The 16,238-nt window shown below is 39.6% G+C and overlaps 1 protein-coding gene across 3 annotated transcripts in view; it reads right to left on the bottom strand.

The window, feature by feature from the left end:
• The window catches only part of RALGAPB (Ral GTPase activating protein non-catalytic subunit beta), a 116,628-nt gene that overhangs the window by 13,680 nt on the left and 86,710 nt on the right, over window positions 1-16,238 (bottom strand). For all 3 annotated transcript variants that reach the window (XM_049779123.1, XM_049779124.1, XM_049779125.1), the window contains 3 exons: window positions 11,252-11,461; window positions 7,066-7,224; window positions 3,263-3,428 (listed from right to left, as the gene is read on the bottom strand). In XM_049779123.1, coding sequence (XP_049635080.1) covers window positions 3,263-3,428; window positions 7,066-7,224; window positions 11,252-11,461 — 535 coding nt within the window. The remainder of the gene's footprint in view (window positions 1-3,262; window positions 3,429-7,065; window positions 7,225-11,251; window positions 11,462-16,238) is intronic.

Genomic DNA, 16,238 nt, shown 5'->3' with positions numbered 1-16,238 from the left:
TTTTGTTTTTGGGCTTCACCCCGTGATGCTAAAGGATTACTCCTGGCTTTGGGCTCAAAAATCGCTCCTGACAGCTCGGGGGACCATATAAAAACACCGGGGATCAAACTGCAGTCTGCCCTAGGTCAGCCTCGTGAAAGGCAAATGCCCTACCACTGTGCCACCGCTCTCACCCTGAGTGCTCATTTTCAAAGAGATTTTTGCTCCTGCTACCTCTTACCTTTTCCTCATCTCTGATTCCACTCCACTTTCCACAACAATCAATGGTTTAATATAAAAATGTACAGATATCTTTAGTAAAAGTATCTGCTCCAAGCTGATATTATTTGTTAATTTGTTGTTGTTGTTATTAAGAATCACTTAACTTGGGTAAAGAGATAGCACAGCTGTATTAAGATGTAGGTTGGTGGGGCCGGAAAGATAGCATGGAGGTAAAGCATTTGCCTTGCATGCAGAAAGTCAGTGGTTCGAATCCTGACATCCCATATGGTCCTGAGCCTCCAGGAGCGATTTCTGAGCGTAGAGCCAGGAGTAACCCCTGAGCATTGCCGGTGTGACTCCAAAAATAAATAAACAAAAACAGATGTAGGCCGGGTCTCCCCAATCTCATAGGACTTAGACAGCATTACATTCTCAGGCACTTGTACTTGGCTGGAAGGCCAAACATGGTTATGGGTCACCCAAGATGCTTGAACACTTCTTGGGTGGTTCTCCCCAAAAAGGGGAAAATTAAACTATAAGAACCCTATATTATTATGGATCTTAAATAAACAAAATCTCTTACCAGTAAAACATTTTTAAAAAGACAATTTATTGCTTAAGAAGTCATTTTAACTACCTGACCAAAAATATTGGACAGAGTAAACAGTAATTTTCTAAAAAGAAAAATTTAAAAAGACATTCAAATTCAATTATAATTAAAAAAAATTCTCACCTAACAGACTGGAAGACACATACTGCTGGTGAGGAACAGACTAGTAACTAACAAACTTTTTTGGTAAAGGATCAGATAGTAATTAGGTCTTTTCAGATCATACAACTTCTGCCACAACTATTCCATTCTGCCATTACTGCACGAAAGCAATCACAGACGATACATAATTGAGTGTAAACTCAGTCCAGTAACTTTATTTACAAAAATAGACAAGGAATGTAGCCACACAATTGGAAATGCCTCCTGTATTATGAGAAGTCAGTTTGGGGACCAAACCAATACAAGGTAAAGGAAAATTCAGATATAACAGCAGAAGTCCTGATAAAATGATAACTGAAAATGTACACTAAATGGGATTTTCAGTAATATGAAGCAATAAGTGACTTTTTAAAAACTAAAGCAGGTTGGGACAGGTTTTCTGCTTACTGCAACCATAAATATGCAAGTCGTACATTCTTTAAATTAAAAAATGCTTATCATTGGGGTTGGAACAAGAGTATAGAGGGTAAGAAGATTCCTTGCATGTGGCCAACTGGGTTGAATCCCCAGTATCCCATATAGTTCCCAAGCATAACCGGAAACAATTCCTAAATGCAGAACCAGGAGTAAACCCTGAACATAGCTGGGCGCGTATAAAAATAAAAAGTCTATCTTTTATCATTACTTGTAGAACTTTAGTTTTTAAGTCTACAAGCACATTAGGACATAAAGAAACTAAAATTGCAATAGATTTCCAAATGCTCTGCTTCAACCTTACTGTAATAGAAAGAACTATAATTAAACCACTTGTTTAATTAAAAACCTTGAACAAGGTTTTTGAGACAAGGTTCTTCTTCTTTTTTTGCATTTTGGGCCACACCCTGTGACGCTCAGGGGTCTGGCTATGCGCTCAGAAATCATTCCTGGCATAGGGGACCATATGGGACGCCTAGGGGATTGAACCAAGGTTTATCTTAGATCGGCTGCATGCTATCATTCCAGCCCCAAGACAAGGTTATTTTCATTTGATGATTCAAAGCACTGGACATAAGCATTACCCACTTCAGAGAGGTATTAACTTTCCAATCACTTCTAGAACTCTTGGGGCAAAGAGCATAGCCAAAGGAAGGGCAAAGGCTTAAAAGTTTAAATCTATACTTGCTCTAACACTTCTTTTCCGATTTATACTCCTCAGAAAGATGTGTAAATCTCTCAAATCTCTCTCATAAATCTCTCAAAGATAGCTATTTACCACAAATAACTAAGAAAATCCTAAGAAGATATTAGTGGTGGGAAATGTGCACCAGTGAAGGGCTGCCTGTTAGACACTGCATGACTGAAACTCAAACATGAACAATTTTGTAATTGTATCATATGGCAATTCATCCAGCTCCAGCTATTAGTTTTTTGTTTGTTTGTTTTTGGGTCATATCCAGAGGTGTCAGGTTACTCCCAGTACCATATGAGATGCTGGGGATCAAAATCGAGTCTCTCGGGCCGGAAAAATAGCACAGCAGTAGGGCGTTTGCCTTGCAAGTGGCCACCCAGGATGGATGGTAGTTTGAATCCGGGCATCCCATATGGTCCCCATTCCTGCCAGGAGCGATTTCTGAGCAAAGAGTCAAGAGTAACTCCCCACTGTCGGGTGTGGCCCAAAAACCAAACCAAACCAAAAAACTGAGTCTCATCCAGCTTCCATTCATTTTAAATTAACAATAATTATATGTAATACAATATGTATAATATATAAAATAATATATAATATATCCATGCATACAATATATTTTATATATGTAAACAATATACATCATATTTAGAGCATATATATTTTCTAAAATTATAGAAAATGACTGTACAGATATAAAATATTTTTTTCTTCTACCACCCCCACCTCATAATACTATCATTTATTTTGGTTCTTTTTGGGCCATACCCAGCTGCACTCCAGGATCATGCCTAGCAGTCTCAGGGGACTACTTGGAGTGCTGGGATCAAACCCAGATCAGCAGCATGAAATCATGCATTTTACCCACTGTACTATCTCTCTGGCCTTAAAAACTAGTATTAAGTGACATACTGTGTGAAAAAGAAATTAAATATCTGGGTTTTTTTTTGGGTTTTGGGTCACACCTGGCAGCACTCAGGGGTTACTCCTGGCTCTATGCTCAGAAATCGCTCTTGGCAGGCTCAGGGGACCATATGGGATGCCGGGATTTGAACCACCGTTGTTCTGCATCTAAGGCAAACGCCTTACCGCTGTGTTATCTCTCCGGCCCATTTTTTTTTTTTTTTTTTTTTAGAGTAAGACTACAAACTTAAAAGAAGAAAAAAAACACCATTGAGTTTTACCTTGTTCGGGTCCTGCACCATCATTGCAACTATTGATAGACCAACTGGTAGAAACATGCCCAGTCCAACCAGGGTGTTTGCCAACATCTACTGACCAGCCAAGGGAGAGCAAAAATTCTAGAAAATGTGGCTGAACACTTCTAGAAGACTCCACATTCTTTAAAATCTGAAATATATATAATCATCAGCTATAATGAGTGGAACAAAGGAGCATTTATCAAGATAAATTTTCATAAAAATTAGTTTTTGAAGTGTCTGACAAATCAAGTCTATAGTCAGAATAAACTTAAAAACATATCATTATAGTTTAAAATACATGTTTTGTAATTAGACAGATTGAGTACAATTTCTGTTGAGCCTTGGGCAAGTTTCTTCATCTCAGTGTCTCAGGCTCTTCATGTCTAAGAGGAAATAATGAAGGCTGTGAAGGTTAAATGAGATAATGCAAATAAAACTCATAGCTTCCTTCTAGTAAAGCAGTTACTGAACCATAAAATATGTATGTCCCTGCCTTGATGGAACTTACCATCTGGCTAGTGAGAACCATTAGTGATTGCTTAATCAAAATTCCTGACTAATGTTTTAAGTAAAAATGATTATAAACTAGGCATAATTAACAAATGAATATGAGAACTTTTCCTTAGTATAAAAAAACAATCCAATCATTCCAGAAAAAAGGGTAAACAGAAGGTAGTCCTTATTAAGTACCTAATTTAATCATTTAAATAGTAATTTAAAATGCTTTTTATTGGCTTTACAAAAGCCCCTTTGCTCTAAAGCAGTTGTTTTCATGGGTGTGGTTTTGCCCTACAGGGGATATTTGGCAATGTCTGGAAATACTTTATTGTCACAAATGCTGAGGTCCTACAGAAAAGAGGCTGCTAAATTTTCAGGAGAATCTCCAGAACAAAGAATGGATCTGGCACTAAGCAGCAATAATTTTGTTGTAAGGGAAAGAAAGTGATAAATTTCTCTACAAATTACAAATGTGTTTACTGGGAATGCTGTATTACAATTAGTTACTAAATTTCTTAAAAAGATGGGGGCCAAAGAGCATGGAGGTAGGGCATTTGCCTTGTATGCAGAATGGCGGTGGTTCGAATCTCGGCATCCCATATGGTCCCCCAAGTCTACCAGGAGTGATTTCTGAGCGTAGAGCCAGGAGTAGCCCCTGAGCGCAGCTGGGTGTGACCCAAAACCAAAAACCAAACCCCCCCCCCTCAAAAAAAAAAAAAAAAAAAAGAATTCTTAGTCCACTCCATGCATTTTATGGCAGAATCTGCAGGCAGGACCCAGAATCACTTTTGTTTGGACCAAACTGGTGGCGCTCAGGGCTTACTCCTTGCTCTGCATTCAGGAAACACACCTGGCAAGCTCAGGGGACCATATGGGATGCCCAAGTTTGAAACCCAAGCTGGCCAAATTGCAAGGCAAGTAAAAGTACCCTACTTGTTGTGCTATCTCTCTGACCCTGGAATCACTTTTATTTATTTATTTTTGTGGGGAAAAGGGCCCACACCTAGTGACATTCAGGAGTCACTTCTGGCTCTGCACTCAAAAATTATTCCTGGTAGGCTGAGGAAAGGGGCATATGGGATGCTAGGGATGGAACCTGGGTTGGGGACATGCAAGGCAAACATTGTACCCAATGTGCTATTGCTTCAGCACCCAAAACCACTTTTGGGAGAGGGTTGGGGCCATACCTGGCAATGGCGCTCAGGAGTTACTCCTGGCTCTGCACTAAAAAATCACTCCTGGCTCAGGGGATGATATGGGATGCTAAGGATCGAACCCAGGTTCATCCTCGGTCAGCTGTGTGCAAGGCAAATGACCTACCACTGCTACCACTCCAGCCCCCCAAAATCACTTTTTAAAAGTTCCCTTCAAATCACTGTAAGCCACAGATCAGATGTAGGTCATAACATATGAATCAATGTCAAGACCATCTGGAGACCCTACTAAAATAAAAATATTGAATTTTCTGTCCTTTTTTTCTTTTAAATCCAATGTGCCTCATTGCCATACTTTTTTAAACACGAAATGCTGTGTATATGAACATATTGATTTAGTATTTATTTAGTTCACCCACATCCCTTCAGATTCTCTTTCTCTTTCTTTTTTTTTTGCTATAGCCACTGGTGCTTGGGGGACAATGTGGTGACAGAGATTGAACCCAAGACTTTCAGATGTCAAGCATTTACTCTAGTCTGAGTAATCCCCCAGGCTATGCCCTTCCTATATTCTTGAGTATTAAGAAACTAATCTGTTGGTTTTAGTCCAGTTGAAATTTTTATTCGCAAAGACAACTTATTTTGCAGGAGGACGGGGAGGATTTGGCCCATACCCTGCAGTGCTTGGGGGACCAATTTAGGGATAGAACCAGGATCAGTCATAAATACCTGAAACTGGGCCAGGAGGTGGCGCTAGAGGTAAGGTCTGCCTTGCAAGCGCTAGCGTAGGATGGACCGCGGTTCGATCCCCCGGTGTCCCATATGGTCCCCCCAAGCCAGGGGCGATTTCTGAGCACATAGCCAGGAGTAACCCCTGAGTGTCAAACGGGTGTGGCCCAAAAACCAAAAAAAATAAATAAATGAATAAATATCTGAAACTCCAGATATTTCATGGTCCCTGATAAGTAAAAATTTTAAACATACAATTTCTGAAAATGTAATCAATATCCAACAAGTAAGTCCAATTAAACTTTCAGCCACTAGCTATTAATCTATACCAGTGTTTCCCAAAGTGGGAGATACTGCCCTGGGGAGCACTAAAACAATCTAATCTAGCAGAGTCAGAAGTAACCTTAGGAGTAATTGAGGGGTGCTGAGTGTTTGTTTTCTGAAAAGGCTATAGAGCAAATAATGTTAATATCCTCTGATATTTTAACCCTATCTCTAGAGAAGGTCTGTCTCAGTCATTCTAAGAGATGCATCAAGGAACCTTACTTAATACCCAGCAAACAGAAAACCTGAAGAAAGTGAACTGCTTTAGAAGCATGTGATCATAGATGGGAAAATTTGCTCCATTAGATATATATCAACCATGCACTAGATTACTCACTAAACAAAGTCTCCAAATAATGCAATTAACCCAAGACTTTGAGATTTGTCTGAAAACCTGCAGTCCAACAATCTCTTTGCTGGGTATCACCAGCCAAAATTCTTTTTTATTGTTTTTGGGCTGGAGGTATTCAGGGGTCACTCCTGGCTCTGTACTCAGGAATTACTCTAGGAATCAATGGGAAGCCAGGAAGTGAACCTGGATTGGCTGCCTGCAAAGCAAATGCCTTGCCCGGAAACTATCTCTTTGACCCACTCAGTCAAAACTCTACTAACTTCTAGTACCTCATAATGAATTTTTAATGATGGAACTCTTTCTTCTAGAGCTTTAACTAACACATGCTATTGATTTGTCAGTATCAAACTTTTCTGTCCTTTTTCTATCAGTGATATATATATTTCAAAAACCAACTTAAATGTCTTCTCTTCACTTTTTTCGTGTGTGCGCACGCGCACGCGCACGCACCACAACAAGTGGTGCTTAGTCCTTGCTTCTGGCTCTGTGCCAAGAATCATAATTGACTGAGGTTCTGAAAACTTCTGAACATTGCTTGGAAGCCCCCCATCCATCACCCACATAAAAGAAACCCAGGACTTCAAGCATTACAGTTCTTGTTATTTCCCTTTTTAATATTATTCACAAATCTTTTAAGTGTCAAGTATAACTCATTTCCTATCACATATAGCACAAATCATGAAACATAAAAAAATTAAGTCTTTTCCTCATCAAATCAAAACTCATACCTCTTGGTTTGTTTTCTGACCTGGCTTCATATAGAAAATAAAAACTGTGTCAAAGGGACGACACGGCAAAAGATCCAGATATCCAACATCATCGAAAAATCCGGGTATTGTGGAGTCAAGTGCAATAAGGTGAGGAGGTAGTCGACTATTTGCAGGTTCCTACCACCAAAAAGAATTTATTTTTTCATTATTTAACTGATAGAATACTTGTTCATAGATTAATCAGAATTAAAAGACTTATAAAGTGACAAAAATAATCACAATCATAATTTTAAGCAAACCATTAAATATTCATTTATATGTGACTTTTTGGGTTAAATTGATACAACTGTATGGTCCTATCTTCTTCTATTAATTTTTTTTTTTACTTTTTCCCTCTCATTCACTGCATAAGAGAAATGCAAAATGGGACAACCAGTATGTAAGATGATTTGGCAGTCTTACATCAGAGAAACCTGTAAGTATAAGGAAAATCCAATAAGGTAGGAAGAGGAGAAGAAATATGCTACTTTCTGCTCTAACATCCTGCAAACCTAAAAATGTTCTAAAAAAATGTTTTGAAATTTTCTTTTCATGCTTTTTTATTTCCCCCTACTCTCTTATATTTTCTAAGACTGTAATATACCCAACAAGATTTTTTGGGGGGGGCCACACCCGTTTGATGCTCAGGAGTTACTCCTGGCTAAGCGCTTAGAAATTGCCCCTGGCTTGGGGGAACCATATGGGACACCAGGGGATCGAACCATGGTCCTTCCTTGGCTAGCCTTGCAAGGCAGACACCTTACCTTTAGCGCCACCTCACCGGCCCCAAGATTTTTTTTTTAATTCATGGTACTTTTCAGGAGTGTCTCCCAGACATGGCGAGCACAGATGATAAGTCTGGACTTCTCTATTACTTAACCTCTTAGCAAGGTGAAAGACCATCTAATCAAGCCTTCTCCAATAAAACAGAAGAGTATTTATACTAAGAGATGTGAAGACTGTACATAGCCCTGTATCAATTCAGATGAGATTTTGAAACTAAATCAAATGGAAGCAAATATACAAAACTGCTGGTTTTCGGGGTTTTTTTGAAATCACAGAAAAGGAACTGGTATCTATAGGATGCATAAATCTACAACATGCAACATCTTTTCAAGCAAAGATGTCGTAGCCTTAAAAAAGAATATCAGCTATTTTATCAGCTTGCCATGATCATCTAATTTAGAAATATAATATGCATAGATCTAAATCTCTTAAAAATTTTTTTTGCCCCACTTGAAAATGCTCAGGGCCTACTACTACTGGCTCTGTGCTCAAGGATCACTTCTGGAAAGGCTTGGAAAACCATATGTGGGGCTGGTGATAGCAACTGGGTTCATAGCATGTAAGGCAAGTGACCTACCCTCTGTAGTATCTCTCCAGCTTCTAAATCTCTTAATTTTTAAAGCATTTTATTTTTGATCATATGTAGTTCATATAGTTTATTATATTAGCTCATGTCAGCATCATAGTTATAAAATATTTTTTGCACTGTATTTGTTTTGTTTGTTTTGTTTTGGCCATACAGGGTGATGTTACACATACAGGTGTGTTACTCCTGGCTCTGTGCTCAGAAATCATGCCTGGGCTCAGGGACCATATGGGTTGATCATGTGCAAGGCAAATGCCCTACCCGTTGTACTATCACTCCAAATCCTGCATTGTATTGTATTTTATTTTATTTTTTGGTTTTTGGGCCATACCCAATGACATTCTGGGGTTACTCCTGGCTATGCACTCCTGGCTTGGGGGACCATAAGGGATACTGGGGCTCGAACTGAGGTCATCCTGGGTCAGCCACGAGCAAAGCAAATACCCTACCGCTGTGCTATTGCTCCAGCCCCTGCATTGTATTTTTAACTGAATATATGTATTTTATGTGAGGCAATCTTAACTATCACTTAAAAACATCTACTGATTCTCTTATGGATGTCTAATTAGAATTCGATTATCTAATGGTTTTTAGCTCTTAGTTGTAGAGGTGCTTAATTTTACTATACCCTGCTTTATTGCACAAGTTTTTTTACAAACTGAAGAAATGTAGCAACTTGCATCAAACATGCAAGTCTGTCTACATATTTTCCCAACATAGACACTTCATTTCTGTATAAATCTGGTTTATGATGCCATAAATAGGACCCATATAAAGTGTCAAGCTTAACTAAATGTTCTCACTACTCTACAGACAAGCTCTTCTCCCATCTTTCCTTTTCCTCTGGTCTCCTTTGTCTGAGAAACACCACTACGAAAATAAGGGGAATATTAAAACCCTATAATTAACTATGACATCTTCAAGTAAAACCAGAGATGGTACGTTTCTCACTGTAAATCTAAAGTGAAAAAGGACTAAACTTAGTAAGAAAGGCAAGTTGAAAGCAGAGATAGATAATTTCAAAGCTAAGCTTTTTTTTAAACTCCTGACTCTACACTCAGATCACTCCTGGCAAGGCTTGGAGTACCAGCACCACACCAGGTGTAACGAATTGAACTCAGGTCAGCTGAATACAAGGCAAATTCCCAACCTATTGTATAGTGTCACTCTTGCCCCCCAAACTAGGCATCCTGTAGTTATCTACGTGGGGAATGTAAAAGAAAAGTTCTTAAGAAAATTGAAAGTGATATTCTAGTAAACTGATAAATGTCTGAGAAAACAAAACTATTTGATTACTGATAACATTTTTGTGGTCTTAGACCAGGGGTCTTCAAACTACGGCCCGCGGGCCACATATTGTATTTATTCCCATTTTGTTTCTTCACTTCTAAATAAGATATATGCAGTGTGCATAGAAATTTGTTCATAATTTTTGTTTTTACTATAATCTGGCCCTCCAACAGTCTGAAGGACAGTGAACTGGCCCCCTGTTTAAAAAGTTTGAGGACCCCTGTCTTAGATGATAAAACCATTGTCTTTAAGCATTTACAATATTCTCTTTAAGCAAAGCCTAACCAGAGCATGGTTTTAATTCTCTTCAATTTTTTTTAACGGCTCAGAGATGTAACAAAGCTACTGAAGAAAAGTCTGAGGCTAGCTGAAAGTGGTTAATGAATTTTAAGGAAAGAAACCAACTTTAAAACATAAAGATGTGCGGGGCCAGAGAGATAGCATGGAGGTAAGGTGTTTGCCTTTCATGCAGAAGGACGGTGGTTTGAATCCGGGCATCCCATATGGTCCCCTGTGCCTGCCAGGGGTGATTTCTGAGTATAGAGCCAGGAGTAACCCTTGAGCGCTGTTATGTGACCCAAAAACCAAAAACAAAACCAAAAAAAAAAAAGTGGGTCTAGAGCGGTGGCGCAAGCGATAAGGCATGTGCCTTGCCTGCTCTAGCCTAGGACGGACTGCAGTTCTATCCCCTGGCATCCTATATGGTCCCCCAAGCAAGGAGCAATTATGAGTGCATAGCCAGGAGTAATCCCTGAGCGTCACTGGGTATGGCCCCAAAGCAACAATAACAACAACAAAAAGAAACATAAAAATGTTAGAGCCAGGGGCCGGAGAGATAGCATGAAGGTAGGGCGTTTGCCTTGCATGCAGAAGAATGGTGGTTCGAATCCCGGCACCCCATCTGGTTCTCCCAAGCCTGCCAGGATCGATTTCTGAGCGTAGAGCAAGGAGTAACCTCTGAGAGCCGGGTGTGACCCAAAAACAAAAACAAAAAAAAGCCAGAGTGTAGTACAGTAGGTAGGGTGTTTACCTTCCTTATGGCCAACCCTAGTTCTAGCCACTGCACATGACCCCCTGAGCATTGCCAGGAGTGATTCCTGAGTTCAGAGCCAGAAATAAACCCTAAGCTCCACTAGGTATGGTCCCCATTACTAAATCCAAAACTCAAACAAAACTCATAAAAATGCAATGTGATGTATAAGTTGTAGTTGGTTATCCAGAAGACTGAATTAAAATCAATTATCAAGGTAGCTCCATTAAACAACTTTTCAATGTATACAAATCAGCCTTCTACTAGAAGATGCCTTTCATGAGATAATTGTCTCAAGGTTCTTATTGTAAATTATTACATATAGAATTTATCTATTTAGCAGGCAGTGCAAATTTTAAAGATTTTAATATGTTTTTTAATTCCTTTTAATCTCATAAAAATTCTTTGAGACTTTTAACATCAATTTAATGTTAATAAATTAACATATATACTCATAAAACTATGAAAAGTACCTTCAGTGCTTCTAATGACAAAAATCCAAAATGAGAAAGGAAAAGACGTGCTGTTTGGAATTCCTGGGCAGGAGGTGGAGGCTTGCAATCTGTAACTGGATCAGGAAAACTTCTCTTCTGAAATTCCTGCTCACTTTGTTGCTCAAGGCGTATTTCATAAGCAATCTGTTGAGCCATGCCATTCCGTAATGTTTCATGCTTCTCTTCTAACTAAAATAAATCAAATGTTCACTTTTTCAAACCATTATAAAAGTGACAGGGTTAAAATTAAGCTAGAGATTAAATAGAAAATTAATAGAAAATAAGGCTAGAGATCAAAATGTAAATGAAGATAATTTTCAGTGATCAACACTGGGTTTTTAAATAAATACAGAGTGCACAATCTAACAAAAATCTTTCAAGATTCAAACAGGTATAAAAGTCTCAACAAATGGTTTCTTTATTTTTCTTCCTATAGCTTAAACCATTCTGTCCCTGCTTTCTTTCAAACTCGAAAGGAAGAGCAAAAAATACTTGCTCTCACCCTCTCTTCTACCTCACTGTCCATCTTTATCTTGTAATGACTGACCTGATTTGAAGTTATTTTCCACGCAAATTACTCAAATACATAGTCAGAGATATCCCTTGCAACTCTTCAGTGTCCATTTTCTTTCTGATTTGTCCTCTGATTAATCCTTTTTTTCTTTTGGTTTTTGGGCCCCACCTGGTGACGCTCAGGGGTTACTCCTGGCTATGTGCTCAGAAATCGCTCCTGGCTTGGAGGACCGTATGGGACGCCAGAGAATTGAACTGCAGTCCTTCCTAGGCTAAGAGAATCAAACTGCAGTCCTTCCTAGGCTAGTGTAAGGCCTTACCGCTTGCACCACTGCTCGGGCCCATAATCCTTTTTTTTTGGGGGGGGGGGCACACACCCAGCGGTGCTCAGGGGTTACTCCTGGCTCTCTGCTCAAAAACTGCTCCTGGCAGGCTCGAAGGACCATATGGGATGCCAGGATTTGAACCACAGATGGTCCTGGGTCGGCAGCTTGCAAGGCAAACGCCCTACCGCTGTGCTATCTCTCAGCCCCCCTTTCTTGGCCTCTTTATTAAAAAAAGGGAGGAAAATAAACTATATTTAAACATGGTGGTTTACAAAGTCATTTGTTCATAATACAGCTATTTCAGGCATTCCATATTTCTACATCAATCCCACCACCAGAGTACCTAGTTTCCCCCACACCCCTCCTTGGCAGGCACAAAATAATTTATTTTATATTGCTTGTTTAACAAAATGGTAAGTAGAATTATCAAAAAGTAGTGCATTAAAATTTATAAAAATTGTTATATCTCACAATGGGGGTCATTAAAATCATTGGCTGGGGATTTGCTGAGCTGTTTGTTGCTAGTTAAGCTAGTTAATGTTTTTTACTAATTAAGCTTAGTTGGTGTCTATGCTACTTTTCTAATTAACTTACAGTGCTCCTACTGGGCTGTCCGTATTGTGGAATTTGGAGATGCTACGAGCTGTGTACATGGCAGTCATCTAGGAATTCCAAGAAGTGTAGAACTGGAACAATTCTCAGCCTACTCCTTCCCTCAGTTTTCACTCTGAATATGGAGTATTCATGATTTTTATTGACTTGGTTTCTCATCCAAGATAAATTGTGAAGTTGTGAAGTTGAATCATTTACATGGCAATGGCTTGTGAAATCCTCACTAAGCCTCAAAATCAATTAATTCCACCCTCTTTGGTGAGCAATAATCCTTGTAAACAACCTGGCTTGTATTTGTATAATATCTTCAATCTTCACTACTCCAGCCCATGCCTGCCCTACATTCTAGATGTGGACTTTTAAAAGTTACAAATCTGAAATTCCCTTGTCTAATTCTACTCCCTCTCCTAGCAGTCTTCCATGTCACCATACCTAGAGTCCATGCTTTGCCATCACTGTAATTAAGATATACATAGCATGTGCTTTCTTTTCACTTCCCAAGTCATGAGCAACCTTCTGGCTTAACTATGTCTCAAACAACCCTAAACCCTCAAATATACCCTTCCTTTAAAGGTAATCTAACCTTCCTTTAAGAATATAAAATATAGGGTGGGGGGGGGGCAGAGAAATAGCATGTTTGTCTTGCATGCAGAAGGACGGTGGTTCGAATCCCGGCATCCCATATGGTCCCTGAGCCTGCCAGGAGTGATTTCTGAGCAGAGAGCCAAGAGTAATCCCTGAGTGCAGCTGGGTGAGAGCCCCCCCGCCCAAATAAAGAATATAAAATATAGGCCGGAGCAGCGGTACAAGCAGTAGGGGGTTTGCCTTGCACACGCTAACCTAGGACAGACTGCGGTTCAATCCTCTGGCATCCCATATGGTCTCCAAGCCAGGAGTGATTTCTGAGCACATAGCCAGGAGTAACCCCTGAGCGTCCCTGGGTGTGGCCCAAAAACAATATATATTATATATTATACATTATATATAATGTATATTATATATAATATATATCTCAATACTGTCCTTTTTTTTTTCCCAGTCTAATCTTATCCCTGTCCATACCATTACAAAAATTCTCCCCTTTCCTTTGTTTTTGTTGAGATAATCAGGGGTTGCAAATATTTGTTTGTGGTGCCTGCATACTTGGTTGTGGCCTGCTAAGCAGTCTATACTATAGTGGTGCTTTTGCGCACTTTAGTTGTAGTGCTCAGTGTGTGTGTGTGCGCGCGTGCTTGTGTGTGCCATACTTGCTTATGGTTCAACAGAGACCGCATACTTAAGTTGAGGCAACACTTGAGAATTCATAATCACTTTAGTCGTAGTGCTCAGAGAGAGAGAGTGTGTGCGTGTGCATGTGCGTGCGTGCGCTTGTGTGTGCCATACTTGCTTATGGTCCAACAGAGACCGCATACTTAAGTTGAGGCAGCACTTGAGAATTCGTAATCAAGTCATCTGGTGGCATTCAGCCATGGGAGGTAGTGCAGGAGACTGAACTCAAAAAGCTCATGGTTACAAAGTAGGAATTTTTTTAAAATTTTATTTTATATATCTTTATTTAAACAGCTTGATTACAAATATGATTGTAGTTGGGTTTCAGTCATGTAAAGAATACCCCTCCTTCACCAGTGCAACGTTCCCATCACCAATGTCCCAGAAAGGTAGGAATTCTTAACACTGAGTTTAACAGGTCCCGCATTCATAAATTTAATATATGCTTGCAGATCTTGGAAATTTGGTGGGGGGAATTTGGGTTACACCTGGTAGTGCTCAGGGGCTACTCCTGGCTCTACACTCAGAAATCGCTCTTGGCAGGCTCGGGGGACCATATGGGATGCAGGGATTCAAACCACCATCTTTCTGCATGCAAGGCAAACATGCTACCTACCTCCATGCTATCTCTCTGGCCCCTCGGGGAATTTTTTTTGAGGGGGCCCACACCTGGCCGCGCTCAGGGTTACTTATGGCTCTGCACTCAGACATCATTCCTGGCAAGCTTGGGGGACCATATGGGATGCCAGTGATCGAACTCAGGTAGGCTGCATGCAAGGCACATAATATTGCTCTGGCCCCCAAATCTCAGGAACTTTTGAAGAAAGTCAGGAATATATTTTCTTTCTACAAATGATGCTATGTACCTTTGGGTAGGTTGTCCACCAATTTTGAAAACCATCTCTAGGGGGCCAGAGTGACAGTACAGTGGGTAAAGAAGCACTTGCTGTAAAGATGGCTGACTTGGGTTCATCCCACATATGGTCCACCCAGCATTACCAGGAGTAATTCCTGAGGGCAGAGCTGAGCACTGTTTGGCATGACTCAAACACCAAAAATAAAATAAAATAAAAACTATCTTTGATTTCCTAATTGTTTTAGTTGTTCTTTTTTGTGGTTAGCACAATCACAAAGACTCTTGACCACTGTGTGGTCACTGTGTGCTCTATTATCCATTCAGTAGTGCTAGTAGATACACATATTTCTCAATTTCATTGCATCAACTTCTAAGCAGGTTGATATTTCAATACAGAAATTAAAAAAAAAAAAAAAACAAACCAAAAAAGCCTAACGCTTTCTTTCAGCTGGGTTATCCTTTCGTACTATTACCTATTTTGTATCCTTCTCTCTTCTCTTCTGAACAGTGTAGTTTATTTATATTCACTGGACTTTTATTTCCTCTCCTATTTTTATTTTTAACACCACCAGTGAATTTTCTTAACATGTCATTTCCTATCACCTTATAAAATGTTCCATTGTAAAACTCCTTTGAAACTGCTTCCAAAGGTAAACTCTAATCTGAGACAAATCCAAGGATTTCTCTAATTTCAGTTCCTTCCTGATCTAAAAAATGATACAGAAAGCAATTCCCATCCCTACCTTTCTTTTATACATATGTTTAGATGTAGACGTGGGTAGGTGCAAACGTCACCTACTTCTTAAAATTCTTTTCCCTTAACACAGGGGCCTTCAAATTTTTTAAACAAGTCACTGTCCAGAAGTCTCTCTGAGAGCCAGACTATAGTTTAAAAAATAACTATGAACAACAGTTCATAGGCCAACAGTTCATGTGGTCCATAGGCCACAGTTTGAGGACTGAGAGAAGTAGAGAGACAGAGAGGAGTCGGAGAGTGTGACACACATTCCACACACGTGTACTGTGGAGCCAGGACAAATTGGCTGCTAAACAGGAGAGGCAGAGGAGGCAAAAACACATGGCTGGTCAGATAAATGTCTTTGGTGGGCTGGCTGCATGTCCTTTTCCTTTTTTGCAATACCTGGCATTGCTCAGTGGTTACTCCTGGTGGGGATCAGGGGAACATATGAGGTGCTAGAGATCAAACCCAGGTCAGCTGCATACAAGGCAAATGCCCCACTAGCTGTACTATCACTTCGGCTCACTTTTCTTTTCTTTTCTTTTCTTTTTTTTTTTAATTTTTATTTTGATCATAATGGCTTACATATCTTTCACAGTAGTATTTTAGGTACATATCAACATTGAATCAGGGGAATACCCATCACCAAAT

Source organism: Suncus etruscus, chromosome 9, assembly GCF_024139225.1.
Source record: "Suncus etruscus isolate mSunEtr1 chromosome 9, mSunEtr1.pri.cur, whole genome shotgun sequence".
NCBI lineage: Eukaryota > Metazoa > Chordata > Mammalia > Eulipotyphla > Soricidae > Suncus > Suncus etruscus.
Note: the sequence above shows the minus strand (reverse complement) of the source record. Positions and strands in the feature narration are given on the sequence as shown.